This window comes from Oncorhynchus mykiss, chromosome 13 (assembly GCF_057628025.1).
Source record: "Oncorhynchus mykiss isolate SJ-2025 chromosome 13, ASM5762802v1, whole genome shotgun sequence".
NCBI classification, from domain to species: domain Eukaryota; kingdom Metazoa; phylum Chordata; class Actinopteri; order Salmoniformes; family Salmonidae; genus Oncorhynchus; species Oncorhynchus mykiss.
In genome coordinates, this window is record NC_143034.1 from 30,631,130 (window position 1) to 30,652,961 (window position 21,832).

A 21,832-nucleotide genomic window follows, 5' to 3' on the forward strand; every position below is an offset into this window, starting at 1 on the left:
ATATAGTATGGAGTTGTGAACAATATACTTGTAGCTTGCACAGTATTTGAAAATAGACTTTATAGCATTTGAATGTTTGAAACACAGCAATTTTTTTTACCAATATCCCTCCCTGGGATTTTCCATTCCCCTTGATAAATGAGTCGTCTTTTTCCCTGTAGAAAATCACCACCTTTGCCTCCATCAATCTTGAATCAAGACATTACTGATTTTTATAACATTTTGAAAGTAAGAAAATAAACACATTTTCAAACATTTCTGTTTCGGACTATTTCCCTTTCATTAGGAATGTAGAAATGCATGACACTGTAGGGTTTCTATGGTTAACAAATGGCAGATTTAGAGGACAAAGCAACTTGCTTTCAACTTCCCCGCTTGCAAAAACGTGACCCACAGAGATTAAAGTTGTGGAGAGTAAATCTCTCTTGAAGAGGGTGAATCTACAACAGTATTTCTATTCCTCGCTTTTCAAGCACCACCACACGACCCGGCTGAATGCGATTGTCAAGAGAAATAGTTCAGAAGCACAGATCCAAAGTAGTAGTTCCTTGAGCCATTTTCACAAAAGTCAGGAAAGGTTACCGGTAGTTGAATCTATGAGCTCAAGACACACGAGGGAAAACATTATTACATTTCTCTTTAAGAACATTGTGTGAATTTGTACATACACGTAAGGCTAATATCTTTAAAAAAAAACTACAGCAATAAGATCACAATATCTCAGTAAAAGAGCACATTCCAAATAAATAACTCATCAATTTGGTCCAAATGCACTTACAGACTTATGCATTTACGCTTGCCGATTTACAGACACTCAAATTCAAGGATTACACACATTTCAGAAGGCACTGTGAATTCCTATGAAGAGGACCAGACTGTGCTCAAGTGTTCAAAAGAAAAGAGGGACAGATTCCTTGCAAATTACAGGGTCACTACCATTTAAATGCTCAAAATGACAAGACAACGTAAAACAGTACTCAACGGTCGTCCAACCAACACCTGTGAAGAATTGCACGTTATTGACATAGTCGGCCATTAACGCCACCAGTTGACTGCTGGTGTGTAAAGTGACTTAACAAAGCATAGTAAATGCTGCTCAAATAATCCACATCACTGCAGTAATCCACCTCTCAGGATACGTCCTAAGCAGTGAAGAGTGGACAGCTGCCAGAGGAGAGGGTCATAATCTAAGAGACCAGGAGCAGGCCAGGATGGCAGAAACTTGGTTGGCCATTTTGATATCTATAATGAAAAGAGTGACTAGCAGCCTTTCTTGAATCAATGGCCATTGATCAAGGCACAAAGTACATGGATTCTCGTTCGCTTTTTATATATATATACACATAATACATTGATAAGTCATTTGCTTTGATAGCACTGAAGTGCTATAATTACTATATATATATATTACTGTAGAGATAGTGCAAGTACATTGTAGTTTGAAGTGAAACAACATGGACTTTCTACCTTGCTCGATCAGATCACATACTGCCTTTTGGAAGGTCAGTCAGATCCTATAATCTTACGATATTTCGTTTAATTAAGGTTTGAGTATCAAAGCTATAACACAATGTCCAGTGAAACGCCACAATTATGGCCAAAACAAGTCAACGTGTTTATTTAGTAGTGCACTTAAACTGAAAAGCCTTCCATAAGGCTAACAGCTTGTCTTTGGGGCAGTGACACAGTTCAATTGGAATTAGTTAGATGTATATTTATCAAGCACCTGTGGCTGTTGCCATAAATAACCTAGGCAGATTTGGAAGGCAGGATTTGGAAGGTCAGAGCAATCCTTCAGATGAAGAACAAGCATCATTTACAGATACAATAACATCATTTTATTGACACTGTCTGTATGGTATAATTCATTGTGAAAGGTAACTGCTATTGGACGGAATTCTTAACACTTAACTGGTCCCCCCCAAAAAAAGTGCCATGGAAAATTCATGAAAAGCACACAAAACTAGGTTCAAGTTTAAACAATGCTCCAGCCAGTGACAAACTGTATGACTTGTATTCAATAGCATAGTGAAATGCTCCCATGAACAGCTAATTCAAAGTATCTGAACATAATGAAATGCTATATCACGTAGTGTTAAGATGCATCCAGTGTTGTAGAAAATGAGTACAAAAATGAACAAATAAGAGGCCTCTGTAGTATTAACGTGACAGTTTATGAACCGACAGGGTAGGATATCCTCTGTCGTCTTCCAAGTCCACTTTAACACCACGCTCAGACTGAGTCGTTCTCTCCAGAGGAACTAGCATAGCTGTACAGTCTTGAAGGCAATGTGCGTAGATACCCTGGGTGCTTACGGGCATATGGACCAGGTGCGCTCTCCCTTTAAGTTCTGTTTCCCTTAAAAGTATTTTCCACTGCGCTTCCTGTCCAGGTTCTAAAGCCAGCTAGCATTAGCCGTTAGCGCTTTAGTGAGTGTCCAGGTTCTAAAGCCAGCTAGCATTAGCTGTTAGCGCTTTAGTGAGTGCTTTAGCCTAGTGCACCACATGGTCGATGTCGTACTTCTCACAGAACTTGCTGGTGAAGGGCAGGCAGGTGAGGTGCTCCAGCCAGTGCCAGTTGATGGGGTAGATATAGAACCAGACGACCAGCGAGGAGAGCAGGCCCAGGTAGACCAGCAGCGATAGCAGGATGAGGACACGCTTTCGGTACTTGTCGAAGTCGCCGAACGTCACGTAGGGCAGGAAGGAGAAGGAGAGCAGCAGGCCGCTGAGGAAGCCGAAGATGTGGGCAATATTGTCGATCCAGGGCAGCAAGCCACACAGGAACAGGAAGAAGACGATGCCAACCAGCTTGAGGAAGGCCTTCCACGGCTTCTCCAGCATCTGCCAGCCCTGGATGAGCTCCACAAACAGGCAGGCAAGCAGCCCGAACTGGGAGCCAGCTGGGCCAACCTGGATGATAACCGGAGAAAGACAGAGAGAGAGAGGGAAAAGAGAGTCATACATCCACCTGCTCTGACCAAACAAAATGGAGGGCGGGGATGGTGTTTCACTCAATGATGATGCCACCACTGGGTGAATGAGTGGCAAGACCAGCATGTGCATGAATGAATGTCACTGTTGACCATAGCATGGGACATATCAGTGGAAGATGCCGGGATAAATGCATGCATGCTGCTCACTGGCATCTGTTGAAATTAATATCAAATACATTACAGTACATTAGCATGAAGGAAGTGGTGGTAGCATATGTACTCCTTGCTAATGGGCAGGCAGATGACCGAGGAGTTGTTATAGTCCCTTATAGCAGAGGACAATAGGAATCGGGCAAAATGGGAAGCGAGTGCACCAGCTGAGTGCATTAAATGTTGACGTCTGTGTGTAATAGTGAATTTGTTCGGTAGTCTACTGATCCAAATGCATGCAGCTCAGGGGTCTGGAGAGGTTTAGCCCTGCAATTAACTTCCTCGCAGCAGGGTAATTATCTTTGGTATGATGTCCCCAAACAAATGTTGCGATCAATATATAAATTACACCATCAGACATTTTAACCATCTTCACTTTCATATGTCTACAGTGACGTTGGATGTTCCAAAAAACGGGAATGTGTCATTGTTGGAGTAGTATAACAAAAGAGTATTACATTGTGCCTCCGTTCTAAACCTTACGATTTAAGGTACATTTACGTTGTAACTACTTAATAGTTAGGTCTAGGTTGAAACCAACAGCAATGGTTCTTTGGTCAATGGTTCTACAGCAGGCATCTTGATTAGATTGACGTCAGGGCTGTGGTGGGCGTACCGGGGCAGATGGCTAATCTGAGATTCTAACCTCCCAGAAGGACAGGCGAGGAGGAGTGAGGTTTTTCACACGCCCTAGGCACTGACCTAAAACTAATCCTCATTTGTGATGTGTTCAACCACAGTGGATAGAGACTCGGCCACCGCTTCGGGGTCTTGTTTACTCCACCAATGGGACAATCCCCTTTTACTCAAACCGGGCCCTATAAGTGGATGAGATGAGGACGTCTCTGGAGCTATTCCTGTCGTGTGAAAGCCTGCGTCCTGCTTGTGCAGCAGCGGTGACATTTCTGAGTGCTACCTCACAGTAACTTCACACTAGGACAGTGACAGACGTGCCTAGCGCCAAATCATGTCAAAGACGCACACCTGCAGATTTAGAGCTGGTAATCTGGAGAAATGAAGAAGCAAAAGAAGAAGAGATTCTTCCCGAAATAGGTACTCCTCGGGAGTACTAAACTCTGATCCATAATCTGTATGTAGGAAGCAGTGGAAGACCAGGCCATTTACTTTTTCAACAATTGAACAGACCAGGAATCTGGATTAGTGTAGCAGTGACCTTTGTTAACCCACACCATATCCTTCGGGTAATGTGTGGCGAGCAAGAGAGTGTGTTTTACAGAGGCCAATTGGGAGTGGTTGGTTTGCGCCAATTAGGTCATCCACAGCGACTCTCTTCTCCCACTTGGCCATGCCCACGTCACAGACAATGCTTCCTGTCCACGATACTGAGCCTTGCCCTCGAGCACAAATCTGTAGCGCATCCTCTTCTTTCCAGTCTTTTCCCTCTCTTCTTTCCATTTGCACTCTTCATTTCTACAACCTAACATACTGGGACTATGAGTGAATCCAATTGTAAATCAATGAAGTTTAGCATGGATGGGCTATTACAGTCTGGTCATACAGAAAGGAGTCTGAACGCCAGAAGAAATATAACAAGGGAAAAACATTTAAGTAACTTGTCCACACATCCTATGCCAAATGGACAGCAATATGGTAAAGCTTTAAGAGGGGATGACAAGGGAACAGGGTCTCCTGTCCAAAGACGCTCTGAGATCACTTCCTGTGCCCTTCACATTTAGCCTACTGCCGACTCCGCAACCTGGACTGAACGTCCCTGCCGCTCTCGCTCTCTCCTTAACACACAGGCACAATTAAGCTGGCTGCCTCACCTCAAAGGGGGATTGGACTAACTTACCATTAGCACATCACACACTGCAGAAGAAAAAGGGCTCGGTTGGATTAGATCATGTCCAGAGAACACAACAAGCACCAGCGTGTCCCGGGTCAGGGAGAGGAACACAGAGAGCTGGACATTTCCTCTGCAAGTGAAGATAGGGCGACAATGGGAATGTCAGTGAATGACAAAACGTGTAAGAGTGTGTTTGTGTGCGCGACCACACTTGAGAGACTCGGGACATGGTCTGAGACAGAAAGAATGGGTCGACTGACTGGGTCAACACTCAGTTGTGATTAAACATGAACATGAGACCCAGTTGTGTGTGTTGGGAAAAGGAATGCAAAATGTGTTGGATGCATGGAGCTTTACAGTTTACAGTGCCTTGCGAAAGTATTCGGCCCCCTTGAACTTTGCGACCTTTTGCCACATTTCAGGCTTCAAACATAAAGATATAAAACTGTATTTTTTTGTGAAGAATCAACAACAAGTGGGACACAATCATGAAGTGGAACAACATTTATTGGATATTTCAAACTTTTTTAACAAATCAAAAACTGAAAAATTGGGCGTGTAAAATTATTCAGCCCCTTTACTTTCAGTGCAGCAAACTCTCTCCAGAAGTTCAGTGAGGATCTCTGAATGATCCAATGTTGACCTAAATGACTAATGAGGATAAATACAATCCACCTGTGTGTAATCAAGTCTCTGTATAAATGCACCTGCACTGTGATAGTCTCAGAGGTCCGTTAAAAGCGCAGAGAGCATCATGAAGAACAAGGAACACACCAGGCAGGTCCGAGATACTGTTGTGAAGAAGTTTAAAGCCGGATTTGGATACAAAAAGATTTCCCAAGCTTTAAACATCCCAAGGAGCACTGTGCAAGCGATAATATTGAAATGGAAGGAGTATCAGACCACTGCAAATCTACCAAGACCTGGCTGTCCCTCTAAACTTTCAGCTCATACAAGGAGAAGACTGATCAGAGATGCAGCCAAGAGGCCCATGATCACTCTGGATGAACTGCAGAGATCTACAGCTGAGGTGGGAGACTCTGTCCATAGGACAACAATCAGTTGTATATTGCACAAATCTGGCCTTTATGGAAGAGTGGCAAGAAGAAAGCCATTTCTTAAAGATATCCATAAAAAGTGTTGTTTAAAGTTTGCCACAAGCCACCTGGGAGACACACCAAACATGTGGAAGAAGGTGCTCTGGTCAGATGAAACCAAAATTGAACTTTTTGGCAACAATGCAAAACGTTATGTTTGGCGTAAAAGCAACACAGCTGAACACAACATCCCCACTGTCAAACATGGTGGTGGCAGCATCATGGTTTGGGCCTGCTTTTCTTCAGCAGGGACAGGGAAGATGGTTAAAATTGATGGGAAGATGGATGGAGCCAAATACAGGACCATTCTGGAAGAAAACCTGATGGAGTCTGCAAAAGACCTGAGACTGGGACGGAGATTTGTCTTCCAACAAGACAATGATCCAAAACATAAAGCAAAATCTACAATGGAATGGTTCAAAAATAAATATATCCAGGTGTTAGAATGGCCAAGTCAAAGTCCAGACCTGAATCCAATCGAGAATCTGTGGAAAGAACTGAAAACTGCTGTTCACAAATGCTCTCCATCCAACCTCACTGAGCTCGAGCTGTTTTGCAAGGAGGAATGGGAAAAAAATTCAGTCTCTCGATGTGCAAAACTGATAGAGACATACCCCAAGCGACTTACAGCTGTAATCACAGCAAAAGGTGGCGCTACAAAGTATTAACTTAATTTTGCACGCCCAATTTTTCAGTTTTTGATTTGTTAAAAAAGTTTGAAATAGCCAATAAATGTCGTTTCACTTCATGATTGTGTCCCACTTGTTGTTGATTCTTCACAAAAAAATACAGTTTTATATCTTTATGTTTGAAGCCTGAAATGTGGCAAAAGGTCGCAAAGTTCAAGGGGGCCGAATACTTTCGCAAGGCACTGTACATGGAGTGAATTGAAACTCATTCTCACTAGGGGGACCCGGGCACACCACATCTGGCTACCGCAGCCAAGGCTCTTCTTCTCAGGCTGTCAGAACGTCTCGTCGACTGTGCCAACCCTAGCAAATTCAGCCAGTTCGCACAATTGCAATACGTTTTTGTCAATGGCATTTCTACCAATGCTTTCAGCATACAAATGAATAGAGGACCTCCATGGCTTTCTCAAGCCACGTGTAAATGGTGCTGTTCCAGCTTCCAGGTGATACGGAGACAGGGCAGAGGCAGTTAAGTCCTGATCGTTTACTCTCCAGACAGGGTCACGTCCAGTCCAGTAATCTCCCTATCCAAAGCTCGTCCAGTAACCGTGTTAAGCTCAGTGGCTGCCCGGGCCTAGCTGAGATGTTAAAGCTCTCTCTCGCCAGCTTTCCTAGAAAACACCTGACCTGCTCAATGGAGATTAGCAGTGGCGGTTGTGTTAGCTGAGCAGGTGTGTGTACGTGCGCTCCTGTGTGTGTGTGTGTGTGTGTGTACCTCGGCTCTGTAGGGGAGGAAGAGGGCGCTGGCCAGGTTGCCGGTGATGCCAGAGAGGACGTAGATGATGGAGATGCGGACCCAGCCAGCCAGTTTCTCCAGGTCTCTCAGGATAGTCATCTGGAACACTATGGACACCAGGCAGTGGACTAGGCTTCATAGGGAAAGGGAAGAGGCCAGTCAGAGGACAACACATGGAAATAGGCTTATAGGCGCACATACCGTAGGCTTATGCTATATTAACACACACACACACACACACACACACACACACACACACACACACACACAAGAACCCCAGCACGTGCTGTAATCTCCTCGCTAAGTACCCATAGCTGAATCATATGGGGGGAATCCTCTCGACACAATATTTGCTGTTAAGGCCATACTTAGGGACTGTGGAATACAATGGGATATCCCTGAGTTCACACTGACCATGTAAACTGACAAGGAACAATCAGAGCCGTGTTGTAGGCTACAACTAGGGTTACACAAAGTATTAAAGGCCCAGTGCAGTCAAAAACATGATTTCCCTGTGTTTTATATATATTTCCACACTGAGGTTGGAATAATACTGTGAAATTGTGAAAATGATAATGCCCTTTTAGTGTAAGAGCTGCTGTTTTGGTGGGATGGAGTTTTGCAGGCAGTAAATTTGTTAATTGTTACAGTTTTTTTCGATTGCTAAACGACAGTGGACACAACTGGAGTCACATGTGCAAAACTCTAACTACAGTCTTCACAGCAGCAGTTCATGTGGACCAAACTCTAGTTTGTTTTTCATTGCTTGAACACAGTTTTCAAAACTCTACATACTTATCCCATGACTTTAACCACAACCTGCACAACACTGTGGATTTACAGCACTTTGTTCAAATGCTAACACACTGCTGTCAAAACTGTGAACCACACATTCAAAACGGAATAGATTTCAGCCTTGTGCCTTTCAAACACTGCTGATTGCAATTTCAGCTGAAAGGCTAAGCAGGTGTCTTGTTTTAGACTTGTTAGTGAACACACACACATATTACAGTATATATAGGTAGAGCTCAGAAAGACTCATTTTGGAAATGGAACAAGGAAGATGGGTTCGTGGAGGAAGAAGGGTGGCAGGGAGAGGGCGGATGCGTGGAGGAAGACAAAGAAGACAAAGAGCTGTTATTTCAGATGAAATAAGGGCTACACTTATAGACCATGTCATGAACCATGGTCTCTCATTGAGAGAAGCAGGGTTGAGGGTGCAACCCAATCTGCAAAGATCCACAGTGGCATCTGTAATGCGAATTTTCCATCATGCAAACAGGTGAGTTACATCCTTACAGTAAATGAAAACATTACAGGAATCTATTTTGTATTGCAATTATAGAATATTTACACTGATATATATTACAGTAAGTTTGACTGTAAAATATATTTTTACAACAGGACCCAAAGGCTGCCCCCAACAGGGGGAAGAGGAAAAATATTTTCAGATGCGCAGGAAAATGCTATTGTTGACATGGTTGTTGTCAACAATGCAATAAAACTGCGGGAGATTCAAGATAGAGTGCTGGCTGATAATGATATATTTGAAAATGTTAATTCTGTCAGCACAACAACTATTGCTCGAGTCCTAAAGAAACACCAAGTTACAATGAAACAGTTATACACTGTATCGTTCGAGAGAAACAGTGAACGGGTAAAAGAGCAAAGATACCAATATGTCCAGGTAAGACGTCTGAGGTTACATACACAGCTATACAAAATATTTACAGTAAAAAAAAACACTAGCATTTCTACAGTAAAACTGTGCACTTACTGTTTTTCAGAGAGTAATGGAGGTGGAAGCACTGGAAAGACCACATTCATTTGTATTTATCGATGAAGCTGGATTTAACCTTGCCAAAACACGGCGCAGAGGAAGGAATGATATAGGTCAAAGGGCCACTGTGGAGGTTCCAGGCCAAAGGGGGGGAAATATCACCAAGTGTGCTGCAATGGCCAATGATGGTTTGCTTCTCAACACACCACTCATTGGCCCATACAACACAGAAAGGCTTATAGCTTTCCTAGAACAGCTCTATGCTCAGCTAGTGCCAGCAGAACAGGGGGAGCCAGTAAGAAACCCCCAAGTTTTTGTCATAGTTTGTGATAACGTTGCTTTTCACCACTCTGCAGCTGTCACAGATTAGTTTGCAGCACATCACAGATTTATGGTTTTGTACCTGCCTGCATATTCAGCCTTCCTCAACCCAATAGAGGAGTTTTTCTCTGCCTGGAGGTGGAAAGTGTTTGGTCACCACCCACATGACCAAATGTCTCTTTTGGAAGCCATGCGTGCCGGATGTGAGGACACGAGTCCAGAGGACTGCCAGGGATGGATAAGGCACTTCAGAAGGTTCTTCCCCAGGTGCATTGCAAGAGAAAACATTAGATGTGATGTTGAAGAAAACCTGTGGCCTGATGCTAGAGAGAGGCAGGATTAGCCCCTCAATTATTTGTTCGAATTACAGTATGTACTTTTAGTTTCTACCTTTTTTTTCTCATTACTGTAATTCCGTAAATTACTACAGACTATTGAAGCAAACTGCTAATTTTCATTGACCTTAAAGAATTGTTATGTTCTAAAAATTGTAATAAATCATGTGAAAGAATGTCACTCTTTTCTTTGAAGAAAATATTACTTTGTATGAAGTCACTGAAATTGTTCAAACTGTAAAGATGAAAAGTTTGTATTTTCTGTATTGGTGTTTGATGCTAGTGTTTTTACTCTCAGTGTGTTCTGAGTGACAGTGTGTGTTATCTCAGTGAGGGTTGTGCATAGTGTTTGGCTGCACTGAGCGTGTTTTGAGCCATGTGTTAAGAGTTGCTTGTTGCTTGGAATGAGTTGTGCAGGTGATGTGAACTGTTTAGCTCAGGTGACTGTTGGTAGTGCAGACTGTAGTTAGAGTTTTGCACATGTGACTCCAGTTGTGCCCACTGTCGTTTAGCAATCGAAAAAAACTGTAATAGACCAATAAGAAAGAGAGTTCCAAACCCCTCTGCCAATAAACGCATATTTTAAGTTTCCCCCTCCCCAGACCACTACCAGATAGTCTTAGCTAAATTATTGCTTGAGAAATTGCTCTTTGCTAAGAAGCTATTTTTGACCATTTCATTATTATTTTTTAAAAATCACAGTAAGTTAATGAATTGTTACCCCGGAAATGATTTGATATTGAGATAAAAACGGCTGGATTTGACCTTTAACAGAGCATTACAGAGACTTTCCCGTTCAGGTCAATTGGTCAGCAAAAACCCATGACTCCACCTATGGTGTTTGGATTTGCACTAAGTACTGATGTGACTACAGTCAGATGACCCCAAGGTCGACATACTCTTACTGTCAAGCACTTTAGGCTAAAAACAATATCATGTATAGAAAAGTACCATAGAAATACAGTGTAGGATTACCCTGCGTGTAGGAACAAGGAGAGCCACAGCCTGTAGACCTGGTCGGGTACGTCAGGGTTGAGGAAGGGCAGGAGGCCACACACATCATCCAGACAGTGGATCTGTTAACGAAGAGCGACCACAGGATCAGATAGGGAGCTGGCTGTTATTAAACAAACCCTGTAAACAACGCCCACCACAGGACAGGCAGACGGACGGACAGACGGACGGACAGACGGACGGACACACACCCACCTACCTGGGAGCAGAGGGTGGCCTCCTCGTGGAAGTAACCGTGCATGAAGGAGCAGTACTCTCTCGTAGTGATCTCACACCGGCCCTTAGTGCCTATGCAGCAGGGTCGTCCCTTGAGGTTACAGTCCATGTGTCTGTAGCCTGTCAGGTTCGTCTTGCGGGGGGAGGTGCAGATCTGGGATCAGATGGAGGGAGGGTGAGAAGAAGCTAGTGTTGGTTTCCACTGATCCAAGACCCTGAGGTTACTATGGTTCTGTAACCTCTCATCCACTGCTGTATTTTAATACCGGGGGGCCTACACTGTACAGCGGGGTGCAACATTCTGTAGAAATGGAATGCATGACGATGTCTGTTCACGCAATAAATGTTAGACGAAGCATAACTCTGAATGATCCTCCTGTCACTCACCGGCCAATGTGTGATGTCATCGGGCCAGGTGTGAGGCTCTGCGGAGGCGGGCTCTTCACAGGTCCTGTTCCCAGCATGCATCAGGAAATAAGATAGCAGGAAGACACTTTATGATACTCTCTTGAGTTAGTTTTACCTTGTCAGGTCAGGACAGTATGTGTGTGTGTGTGTGTGTGTGTGTCCACTGTAGTCGTTATAGTAGAACAGTGTCAAAGACGGTACCTGGGGTCCTGGTGACACACAGAGCCTGACGACCTCAGAATGTCCACATCTTCATCCCTCCATTTCATGAAGGTGGCCAATGACTCCTACACACAGACCCGAATAAACACAGCCAGACACAAGTTGATCAAGTTTACAAGCATTCATCTCTAGGTGGCAGGAGAGAGTGTGTGAGTGTGACACAGGGAGGGAGGGAGAGCGAGAGAGAGCGAGGGAGGGAGCGTAAGTGGGAGTACAGTAGTGGTTTGTGTGTATGTGTGTGGGTCTACAGTACTTGTGTGGGCCTACAATAATACATATGCATGTGAGCCTACTGCGTACGTGTGTTTGCGTACCGAGCAGTCGTTGCTGAGGGTCTGGACACAGCCTGAGTTGTCGTTCTGTACACAGCAGCCTGACTCTCTCTCCTGGTCCTTGGCTTTCTGGATGAGACTGACTATCTGGCTGTCCTTGCGGATACACGGGGAGAACTTGGCTCCAAGGTGGATTAGGTCCTCCTGTGAGGGGGGATAGAATACAGGAATACACTGTTAATCTGGCAACCTGACACATAATTGACATAGCAACCAAAAATAGTTCACCTAACCTGGCAACCCCTGCACAGTTCATCTAACCTGGCAACCCCAGCACAGTTAGTCTAACCTGGCAACCCCAGCACAGTTAACCTAACCTGGCAACCCCAGCACAGTTAACCTAACCTGGCAACCCCAGCACAGTTAACCTAACCTGGCAACCCCAGCACAGTTAACCTAACCTGGCAACCCCAGCACAGTTAACCTAACCTGGCAACCCCAGCACAGTTAACCTAACCTGGCAACCCCAGCACAGTTAACCTAACCTGGCAACCCCAGCACAGTTAACCTACTAACTAAGAACCAGACCTCCCGAAAAAAGAGTTAGGCTTACTGGCCTAGCCTTTGTTTTAGCTGGTCGTTAGACCTCTTTCCTGTATTGTAAGTAGTCAAGGGATCCTATTTTGATAGTCAACCATACAAAAAGGTAGTACCTAGTGCATCACAGTACAGAACAGACAAAGATCGTTTTCCACCAAAACCACATCTACAGTTATTTGAGCTATAGCCACCCACTAGTCGTGTGGGACCCTTTACACTCGTCATACTGTGGCCTATGTGGGATGATGTGGTGGAGCCATCGTCTTACTTGATCAGAAAACACCCACTTTTTCACCTGACACCCTACATAGAACATAAACTGTAACATGGGTTACTGACGGTCAGCCCACCACATTCTCTGTAATGAACATTCTGTATTACTGTCGAAGTGAATATGAACCTGACAAGTGTGAAGTTTCTCGAGGCAAAATGAAGTCAGTAAGTGTGAATGACTCAGAAAGTCCCTTGGAACAGTCAGAAAGTACTTTAGTACAGTCAGAAAGTACTTTAATACAGTCAAAAGGCACATTAGTACATTCAGAAAGTACTTTAATACAGTCAGAAGGCGCACTAGTACAGTCAGAAGGCGCACTAGTCCAGTCAGAAGGCACACTAGTACAGTCAGAAGGCACACTAGTACAGTCAGTCAGAAGGCACACTAGTACAGTCAGAAGGCACACTAGTACAGTCAGAAGGCACACTAGTACAGTCAGTCAGAAGGCACACTAGTACAGTCAGAAGGCACACTAGTACAGTCAGAAGGCACACTAGTACAGTCAGAAGGCACACTAGTACAGTCAGAAGGCACACTAGTACAGTCAGAAGGCACACTAGTACAGTCAGTCAGAAGGCACACTAGTCCAGTCAGAAGGCACACTAGTACAGTCAGAAGGCACACTAGTACAGTCAGAAGGCGCACTAGTACAGTCAGAAGGCGCACTAGTCCAGTCAGAAGGCGCACTAGTCCAGTCAGAAGGCACACTAGTACAGTCAGAAGGCGCACTAGTACAGTCAGAAGGCGCACTAGTAGTCAGAAGGCGCACTAGTACAGTCAGAAGGCACACTAGTACAGTCAGAAGGCACACTAGTACAGTCAGAAGGCGCACTAGTACAGTCAGAAGGCGCACTAGTACAGTCAGAAGGCACACTAGTACAGTCAGAAGGCGCACTAGTACAGTCAGAGGCGCACTAGTACAGTCAGAAGGCGCACTAGTACAGTCAGAAGGCACACTAGTCCAGTCAGAAGGCACACTAGTACAGTCAGTCAGAAGGCACACTAGTACAGTCAGAAGGCGCACTAGTACAGTCAGAAGGCACACTAGTCCAGTCAGAAGGCACACTAGTACAGTCAGAAGGCACACTAGTCCAGTCAGAAGGCACACTAGTACAGTCAGAAGGCACACTAGTCCAGTCAGAAGGCGCACTAGTCCAGTCAGAAGGGCACACTAGTAAGTACACTGCAGTAAGTGAGTAAATAACTAGTTAATAAGTACCCGTGAGTCAGTCCAGAACTTCTTTAGCGTGTCCTGTTGAAGCCTAAGTGCGTCTGCCACCGAGCACCTACCAACACCACAGCAGACGTAGGCCATCAGATTCAGATATGGGTACTTAGTGAGGAGATCACAGTGTGTGTGTGTGTGTGTTATTATAGCATAAGCCTACGGTGTGTGTGTGTGTGTGTGTGTGTGTGCGTGCGTGCGTGTTATTATAGAATAAGCCTACGGTATGTATGTGTGTGTGTGTGTGTGTGTGTGTGTGTGTGTGTGTGTGTGTTAATATAGCATAAGCCTACGGTATGTGCACCTATAAGCCTTTCCCTATGACCCTACATGTAAGACTATAGAGACATTCAGTATGTATGACATGTGCGATAGAAGAGCAGTGACTCACAGAGCCGGGGCCGATCCAGAAGTTCTCCTGCTGGATGAACTTGACACTCTCATAGATGCCTTTGTTCTTCAACACCTGTGGAGGGAGACCAAGAAGAGGAGAGACGGCGCAATAGATCACTGAAAAGGTAGCCATTGTGGATCAAAAGAGTTATGCCAGAAGCCACCATAGAAACCACTGGATTACAGAAGCCATTTTGGATCCTATTAGGGGTTCCCGTTGCCTTGGCCCTATGGGACTTCCTCACCAGTTCAGAGGTGGAGTGTTGGGTGAACCCCACAGGGGCAAAGCCATAGGTAGCACAGGCCAGGATGGTGATGACCACGTGGACAAAGGTGATCCAGTAGGTGAAGTACGGTCTGAGGGAGACGACACAGCAGGGTCGTTTTACTCATTCGAATTGGATCACTTGAAAAATGTACACAGCGATATCACCGCAGAGCGAAAATCACGTATGTGGTTCTCAAAGATGAATGAATGCCCACTAAATGTGAAGTACTAGGTGTGGACTGTGTGTGTGTATGAAAGTACTGTGCATATTCCCTTCCCTCCTCACCTGTGGCTGCTGAAGTCGTCCAGCTGTTTCTGCACCTGGCTGCTGATGCTGCGGCGGTAGTGACGGTTGAGCCACTTACCCACCACGCCCATGCCGTACTGCCGCTTGGGCTTGTCAAAGGCAAAGTGCTTGACCTGGGAGGCGATACGACGCCCTCGCTGCTGCGACCCGGCCTTCTCAATATGCATGGTGGGGGTTTTAGACACGTCCCTACTGGGACACACACACACACACAGAGAGACAGAGACACACACACACAGAGACACAGGGAGAGAGACAGACACAGGGAGAGAGACAAACACAGGGAGAGAGACAGAGAGAGAGAGACAAGACAGACACAGGGAGAGAGACAGGGAGAGAGACAAGACAGACACAGGGAGAGAGACAGACACAGGGAGAGAGACAGACACAGAGAGAGAGAGAGACAGACACAGGGAGAGAGAGAGACAGACACAGGGAGAGAGACAGACACAGGGAGAGAGACAGACACAGAGAGAGAAACAGACACAAGGAGAGAGACAGACACAGGGAGAGAGACAGACACAGGGAGAGAGACAGACACAGGGAGAGAGACAGACACAGGGAGAGAGACAGACACAGGGAGAGAGACAGACACAGGGATAGAGAGACAAGACAGACACAGAGAGAGAGACAGACACAGGGAGAGAGACAAGACAGACACAGGGAGAGAGACAGACACAGGGAGAGAGACAGACACAGGGAGAGAGACAGACACAGAGAGAGAAACAGACACAGGGAGAGAGACAGACACAGGGAGAGAGACAGACACAGGGAGAGAGACAGACACAGGGAGAGAGACAGACACAGGGAGAGAGACAGACACAGGGAGAGAGACAGACACAGGGAGAGAGACAGACACAGGGATAGAGAGACAAGACAGACACAGAGAGAGAGACAGACACAGGGAGAGAGACAAGACAGACACAGGGAGAGAGACAAGACAGACACAGGGAGAGAGCGAAACGCACACAGAGACACAGGGAGAGAGACAGACAGGGGGAGAGAGGGAGACGCACAGAGAGCGAGAGTGAGAGAGAGAAAGAGAGAGAGAGAGAGAGAGAGAGAAACAGAGACATGAGGCGAAGGGAAAAGTTGAAAGAGTGGAGGAGAGAAAGACAAACTTAAAGTCAAATAGTGCAGAAGCCAACGAGACTTCATCAATCTACGTCCCATCCCTCTAATGAAGGCTACTTACAGGCTCTGGTAGGGCTCATGGTGGTCTCCGTAGGAAGCCGACATAGGGGGCGACTCGAACACATCATCAGCCATGGAGTACAACTCCTCATGGGCATCCATCTGAGAGAGAGAGAGAGAGAGAGAGAGAGTTGACGTGGGGAGAATGTTATTGAGAGGCCCACAGAGATCTCTTTTCAACTGTCTTAACGTAGAAAATGCCATCCACCATTCTGCACTAACCATTCCGTCTGCTGTCCTCCCCTGCACACCATCGTCCCCCTCCTGCCAGTCCATGTAAAATCACTACACACTCCATCGCACACGTCTCACACCAACAGTACAGGATCTGGCTTTCTTAACCTACTATCCACATAGCCCTCACCAGCCCATACATCTCTCCAGACTATATCCCTCCATCTCTCTCACGCCAACGGTACATCCAACAAGCCGCTCCCTTACTTTGAGGGATGGACTGTGATTTATCTGGTAGCACATACAGGCTGCTGGAGGAGAGAGGAGGAGACCCAGAATAGCCACTTGACATTGTGTTAATTATCTCATCTGTGTGATCTAGCACAGTGGCTAAACTGAGACTGACTGCTTTCGCCTGGAACACAGAGCACATACAGAGACATATAGAAGAGACAGAAAGAGAGTGAGAGGGGAAAGACGGAGACATATAGAAGAGACAGAGAGAGACATAGAAGAGACAGAGAGAGACATATAGAAGAGACATATAGAAGAGCCAGAAAGAGAGAGAGAGGGGAAAAGACGGAGACATATAGAAGAGACAGAGAGAGACATATAGAAGAGACATATAGAAGAGACAGAGAGAGACATATAGAATACACATTTGAAGAGACAGAGAGAGACATATAGAAGAGAGAGAGATATATATATAGAAGAGACAGAGAGAGACATATAGAAGAGACAGAGAGAGACATATAGAAGAGACATTTAGAAGAGACAGAGAGAGACATATAGAAGAGATGGACAGATACATATAGAAGAGAGAGACAGATACATATAGAAGAGAGAGACAGGTACATATAGAAGAGACAGACAGGTACATATAGAAGAGACAGACAGGTACATATAGAAGAGACAGACAGATACATATAGAAGAGACAGAGAGATACATATAGAAGAGACAGACAGATACATATAGAAGAGACAGACAGATACATATAGAAGAGACAGACAGAGACATAGAAGAGACAGACAGATACATGTAGAAGAGACAGACAGGTACATATAGAAGAGACAGACAGATACATATAGAAGAGACAGACAGATACATATAGAAGAGACAGACATATACATATAGAAGAGACAGACAGAGACATAGAAGAGACAGACAGATACATGTAGAAGAGACAGACAGATACATTTAGAAAAGACAGAGAGAGACATATAGAAGAGACAGAGAGAGACATATAGAAGCAACAGATACATATAGAACAGAGAGACAGATACATATAGAAGAGACAGACAGATACATATAGAAGAGAGAGACAGATACATATAGAAGAGACAGACAGAGACATATAAGAGACAGAGAGACATATAGAAGAGACAGACAGATACATATAGAAGAGACAGACAGAGACATAGAAGAGACAGAGAGACATATAGAAGAGAGAGACAGATACATATAGAAAAGAGAGACAGATACATATAGAAGAGAGAGACAGATACATACATATAGAAGAGAGAGACAGATACATACATATAGAAGAGACAGAGAGAGACATATAGAAGAGACATATAGAAGAGAGAGACAGATACATATAGAAGAGAGAGACAGATACATATAGAAGAGACAGAGAGAGACATATAGAAGAGACATATAGAAGAGAGAGACAGATACATATAGAAGAGAGAGACAGATACATATAGAAGAGACAGAGAGAGACATATAGAAGAGACATATAGAAGAGAGAGACAGATACATATAGAAGAGAGAGACAGGTATATATAGGAGAGACAGATACATATAGAAGAGAGAGACAGACACATATAGAAGAGACAGACAGATACATGTAGAAGAGCCAGACAGATACATATAGAAAAGACAGAGAGATACATATAGAAGAGACAGAGAGAGACATATAGAAGCAACAGATACATATAGAAGAGAGAGACAGATACATATAGGAGAGAGAGGTGAAAAGATGGAGACATAGAAGAGACAGAGAGAGACATATAGAAGAGACAGAGAGAGACATATAGAAGAGACAGAGAGAGACATATAGAGGAGACATATAGAAGAGACAGAGAGAGACATATAGAAGAAACATATAGAAGAGACAGAGAGAGACATATAGAAGAGAGAGACAGATACATATAGAAGAGAGAGACAGATACATATAGAAGAGAGAGACAGATACATATAGAAGAGAGAGAGACAGATACATATAGAAGAGACAGAGAGAGACATATAGAAGAGAGAGACAGATACATATAGAAGAGAGAGACAGATACATATAGAAGAGAGAGACAGATACATATAGAAGAGAGAGACAGATACATATAGAAGAGAGAGAGAGAGACATATAGAAGAGACAGACAGATACATATAGAAGAGACAGACAGAGACATATAGAAGAGACAGAGAGATACATATAGAAGAGACAGAGAGAGACATATAGAAGAGACAGAGAGAGACATATAGAAGAGACAGAGAGAGACATATAGAAGAGACAGAGAGAGACATATAGAAGAAACATATAGAAGAGACAGAGAGAGACATATAGAAGAGACAGAGAGAGACATATAGAAGAGACAGAGAGAGACATATAGAAGAGACAGAGAGAGACATATAGAAGAGAGAGACAGATACATATAGAAGAGAGAGACAGATACATATAGAAGAGAGAGACAGATACATATAGAAGAGAGAGACAGATACATATAGAAGAGAGAGACAGATACATATAGAAGAGAGAGAGACAGATACATATAGAAGAGACAGACAGAGACATATAGAAGAGACAGAGAGAGACATATAGAAGAAACATATAGAAGAGACAGAGAGAGACATATAGAAGAGACAGAGAGAGACATATAGAAGAGACAGAGAGAGACATATAGAAGAGAGAGACAGATACATATAGAAGAGAGAGACAGATACATATAGAAGAGAGAGACAGATACATATAGAAGAGAGAGAGACAGATACATATAGAAGAGACAGACAGAGACATATAGAAGAGACAGAGAGATACATATAGAAGAAACATATAGAAGAGACAGAGAGAGACAGATACATATAGAAGAGACAGAGAGAGACATATAGAAGAGAGAGACAGATACATATAGAAGAGAGAGACAGATACATATAGAAGAGAGAGACAGATACATATAGAAGAGAGAGACAGATACATATAGAAGAGAGAGAGACAGATACATATAGAAGAGACAGACAGAGACATATAGAAGAGACAGAGAGATACATATAGAAGAAACATATAGAAGAGACAGAGAGAGACAGATACATATAGAAGAGACAGAGAGAGACAGATACATATAGAAGAGAGAGACAGAGAGAGACATATAGAAGAGACAGAGAGAGACATATAGAAGAAACATATAGAAGAGACAGAGAGAGACATATAGAAGAGACAGAGAGAGACATATAGAAGAGACAGAGAGAGACATATAGAAGAAACATATAGAAGAGAGAGACAGATACATATAGAAGAGAGAGACAGATACATATAGAAGAGAGAGAGACAGATACATATAGAAGAGACAGACAGAGACATATAGAAGAGACATATAGAAGAGAGAGACAGATACATATAGAAGAGAGAGACAGATACATATAGAAGAGAGAAACAGATACATATAGAAGAGAGAGAGTTGAAAAGATGGAGACATAGAAGAGACAGAGAGAGACATATAGAAGAGACAGAGAGAGACATATAGAAGAGACATATAGAAGAGAGAGACAGATACATATAGAAGAGAGAGACAGATACATATAGAAGAGAGAGACAGATACATATAGAAGAGAGAGACAGATACATATAGAAGAGACAGACAGATACATATAGAAGAGAGAGACAGGTACATATAGAAGAGAGAGACAGATACATATAGAAGAGAGAAACAGATACATATAGAAGAGAGAGAGTTGAAAAGATGGAGACATAGAAGAGACAGAGAGAGACATATAGAAGAGACAGAGAGAGACATATAGAAGAGACAGAGAGAGACATATAGAGGAGACATATAGAAGAGACAGAGATAGACATATAGAAGAGACAGAGAGAGACATATAGAAGAGACAGAGACATATAGAAAAGACATATAGAAGAGACAGAGAGAGACATATAGAAGAGACAGAGAGAGACATATAGAAGAGAGAGACAGATACATATAGAAGAGAGAGACAGATACATATAGAAGAGAGAGACAGATACATATAGAAGAGAGAGACAGATACATATAGAAGAGACAGACAGATACATGTAGAAGAGCCAGACAGATACATATAGAAAAGACAGAGAGATACATATAGAAGAGACAGAGAGAGACATATAGAAGCAACAGATACATATAGAAGAGAGAGACAGATACATATAGAAGAGAGAGAGGTGAAAAGATGGAGACATAGAAGAGACAAAGAGAGACATATAGAAGAGACAGAGAGAGACATATAGAAGAGACAGAGAGAGACATATAGAGGAGACATATAGAAGAGACAGAGAGAGACATATAGAAGAAACATATAGAAGAGACAGAGAGAGACATATAGAAGAGAGAGACAGATACATATAGAAGAGAGAGACAGATACATATAGAAGAGAGAGACAGATACATATAGAAGAGAGAGAGACAGATACATATAGAAGAGACAGAGAGACACATATAGAAGAGAGAGACAGATACATATAGAAGAGAGAGACAGATACATATAGAAGAGAGAGACAGATACATATAGAAGAGAGAGACAGATACATATAGAAGAGAGAGAGAGAGACATATAGAAGAGACAGACAGAGACATATAGAAGAGACAGACAGAGACATATAGAAGAGACAGAGAGATACATATAGAAGAGACAGAGAGAGACATATAGAAGAGACAGAGAGAGACATATAGAAGAGACAGAGAGAGACATATAGAAGAGACAGAGAGAGACATATAGAAGAAACATATAGAAGAGACAGAGAGAGACATATAGAAGAGACAGAGAGAGACATATAGAAGAGACAGAGAGAGACATATAGAAGAGACAGAGAGAGACATATAGAAGAGAGAGACAGATACATATAGAAGAGAGAGACAGATACATATAGAAGAGAGCGACAGATACATATAGAAGAGAGAGACAGATACATATAGAAGAGAGAGACAGATACATATAGAAGAGAGAGACAGATACATATAGAAGAGAGAGAGACAGATACATATAGAAGAGACAGACAGAGACATATAGAAGAGACAGAGAGAGACATATAGAAGAAACATATAGAAGAGACAGAGAGAGACATATAGAAGAGACAGAGAGAGACATATAGAAGAGACAGAGAGAGACA

The 21,832-nt window shown here is 43.4% G+C and overlaps 1 protein-coding gene across 5 annotated transcripts in view; it reads right to left on the reverse strand.

The window, feature by feature from the left end:
• Nucleotides 1-45: 45 nt before the first annotated feature.
• The window catches only part of LOC110485109 (inactive rhomboid protein 2), a 51,040-nt gene continuing 29,253 nt past the window's right edge, over nt 46-21,832 (reverse strand). Inside the window, exons 8-19 of one of the 5 annotated variants that reach the window (XR_016485811.1) lie at nt 16,306-16,406; nt 15,090-15,302; nt 14,781-14,892; nt 14,534-14,608; nt 14,137-14,203; nt 12,086-12,247; nt 11,751-11,836; nt 11,529-11,592; nt 11,125-11,295; nt 10,887-10,987; nt 7,455-7,608; nt 46-2,913 (exon numbers count right to left, since the gene is read on the reverse strand). Coding sequence is in view for 2 of the 5 variants with exons in the window: in XM_036940624.2 (XP_036796519.2) it covers nt 2,494-2,913; nt 7,455-7,608; nt 10,887-10,987; nt 11,125-11,295; nt 11,529-11,592; nt 11,751-11,836; nt 12,086-12,247; nt 14,534-14,608; nt 14,781-14,892; nt 15,090-15,302; nt 16,306-16,406 (1,659 nt within the window). In the remaining 3 variants the exon portion in view is untranslated. Of the gene's footprint in view, nt 2,914-7,454; nt 7,609-10,886; nt 10,988-11,124; nt 11,296-11,528; nt 11,593-11,750; nt 11,837-12,085; nt 12,248-14,136; nt 14,204-14,533; nt 14,893-15,089; nt 15,303-16,305; nt 16,407-21,832 lie in introns of those variants that run through there. The other 4 variants (XR_016485812.1, XM_090196012.1, XM_036940624.2 and 1 more) reach the window with 4 other exon arrangements.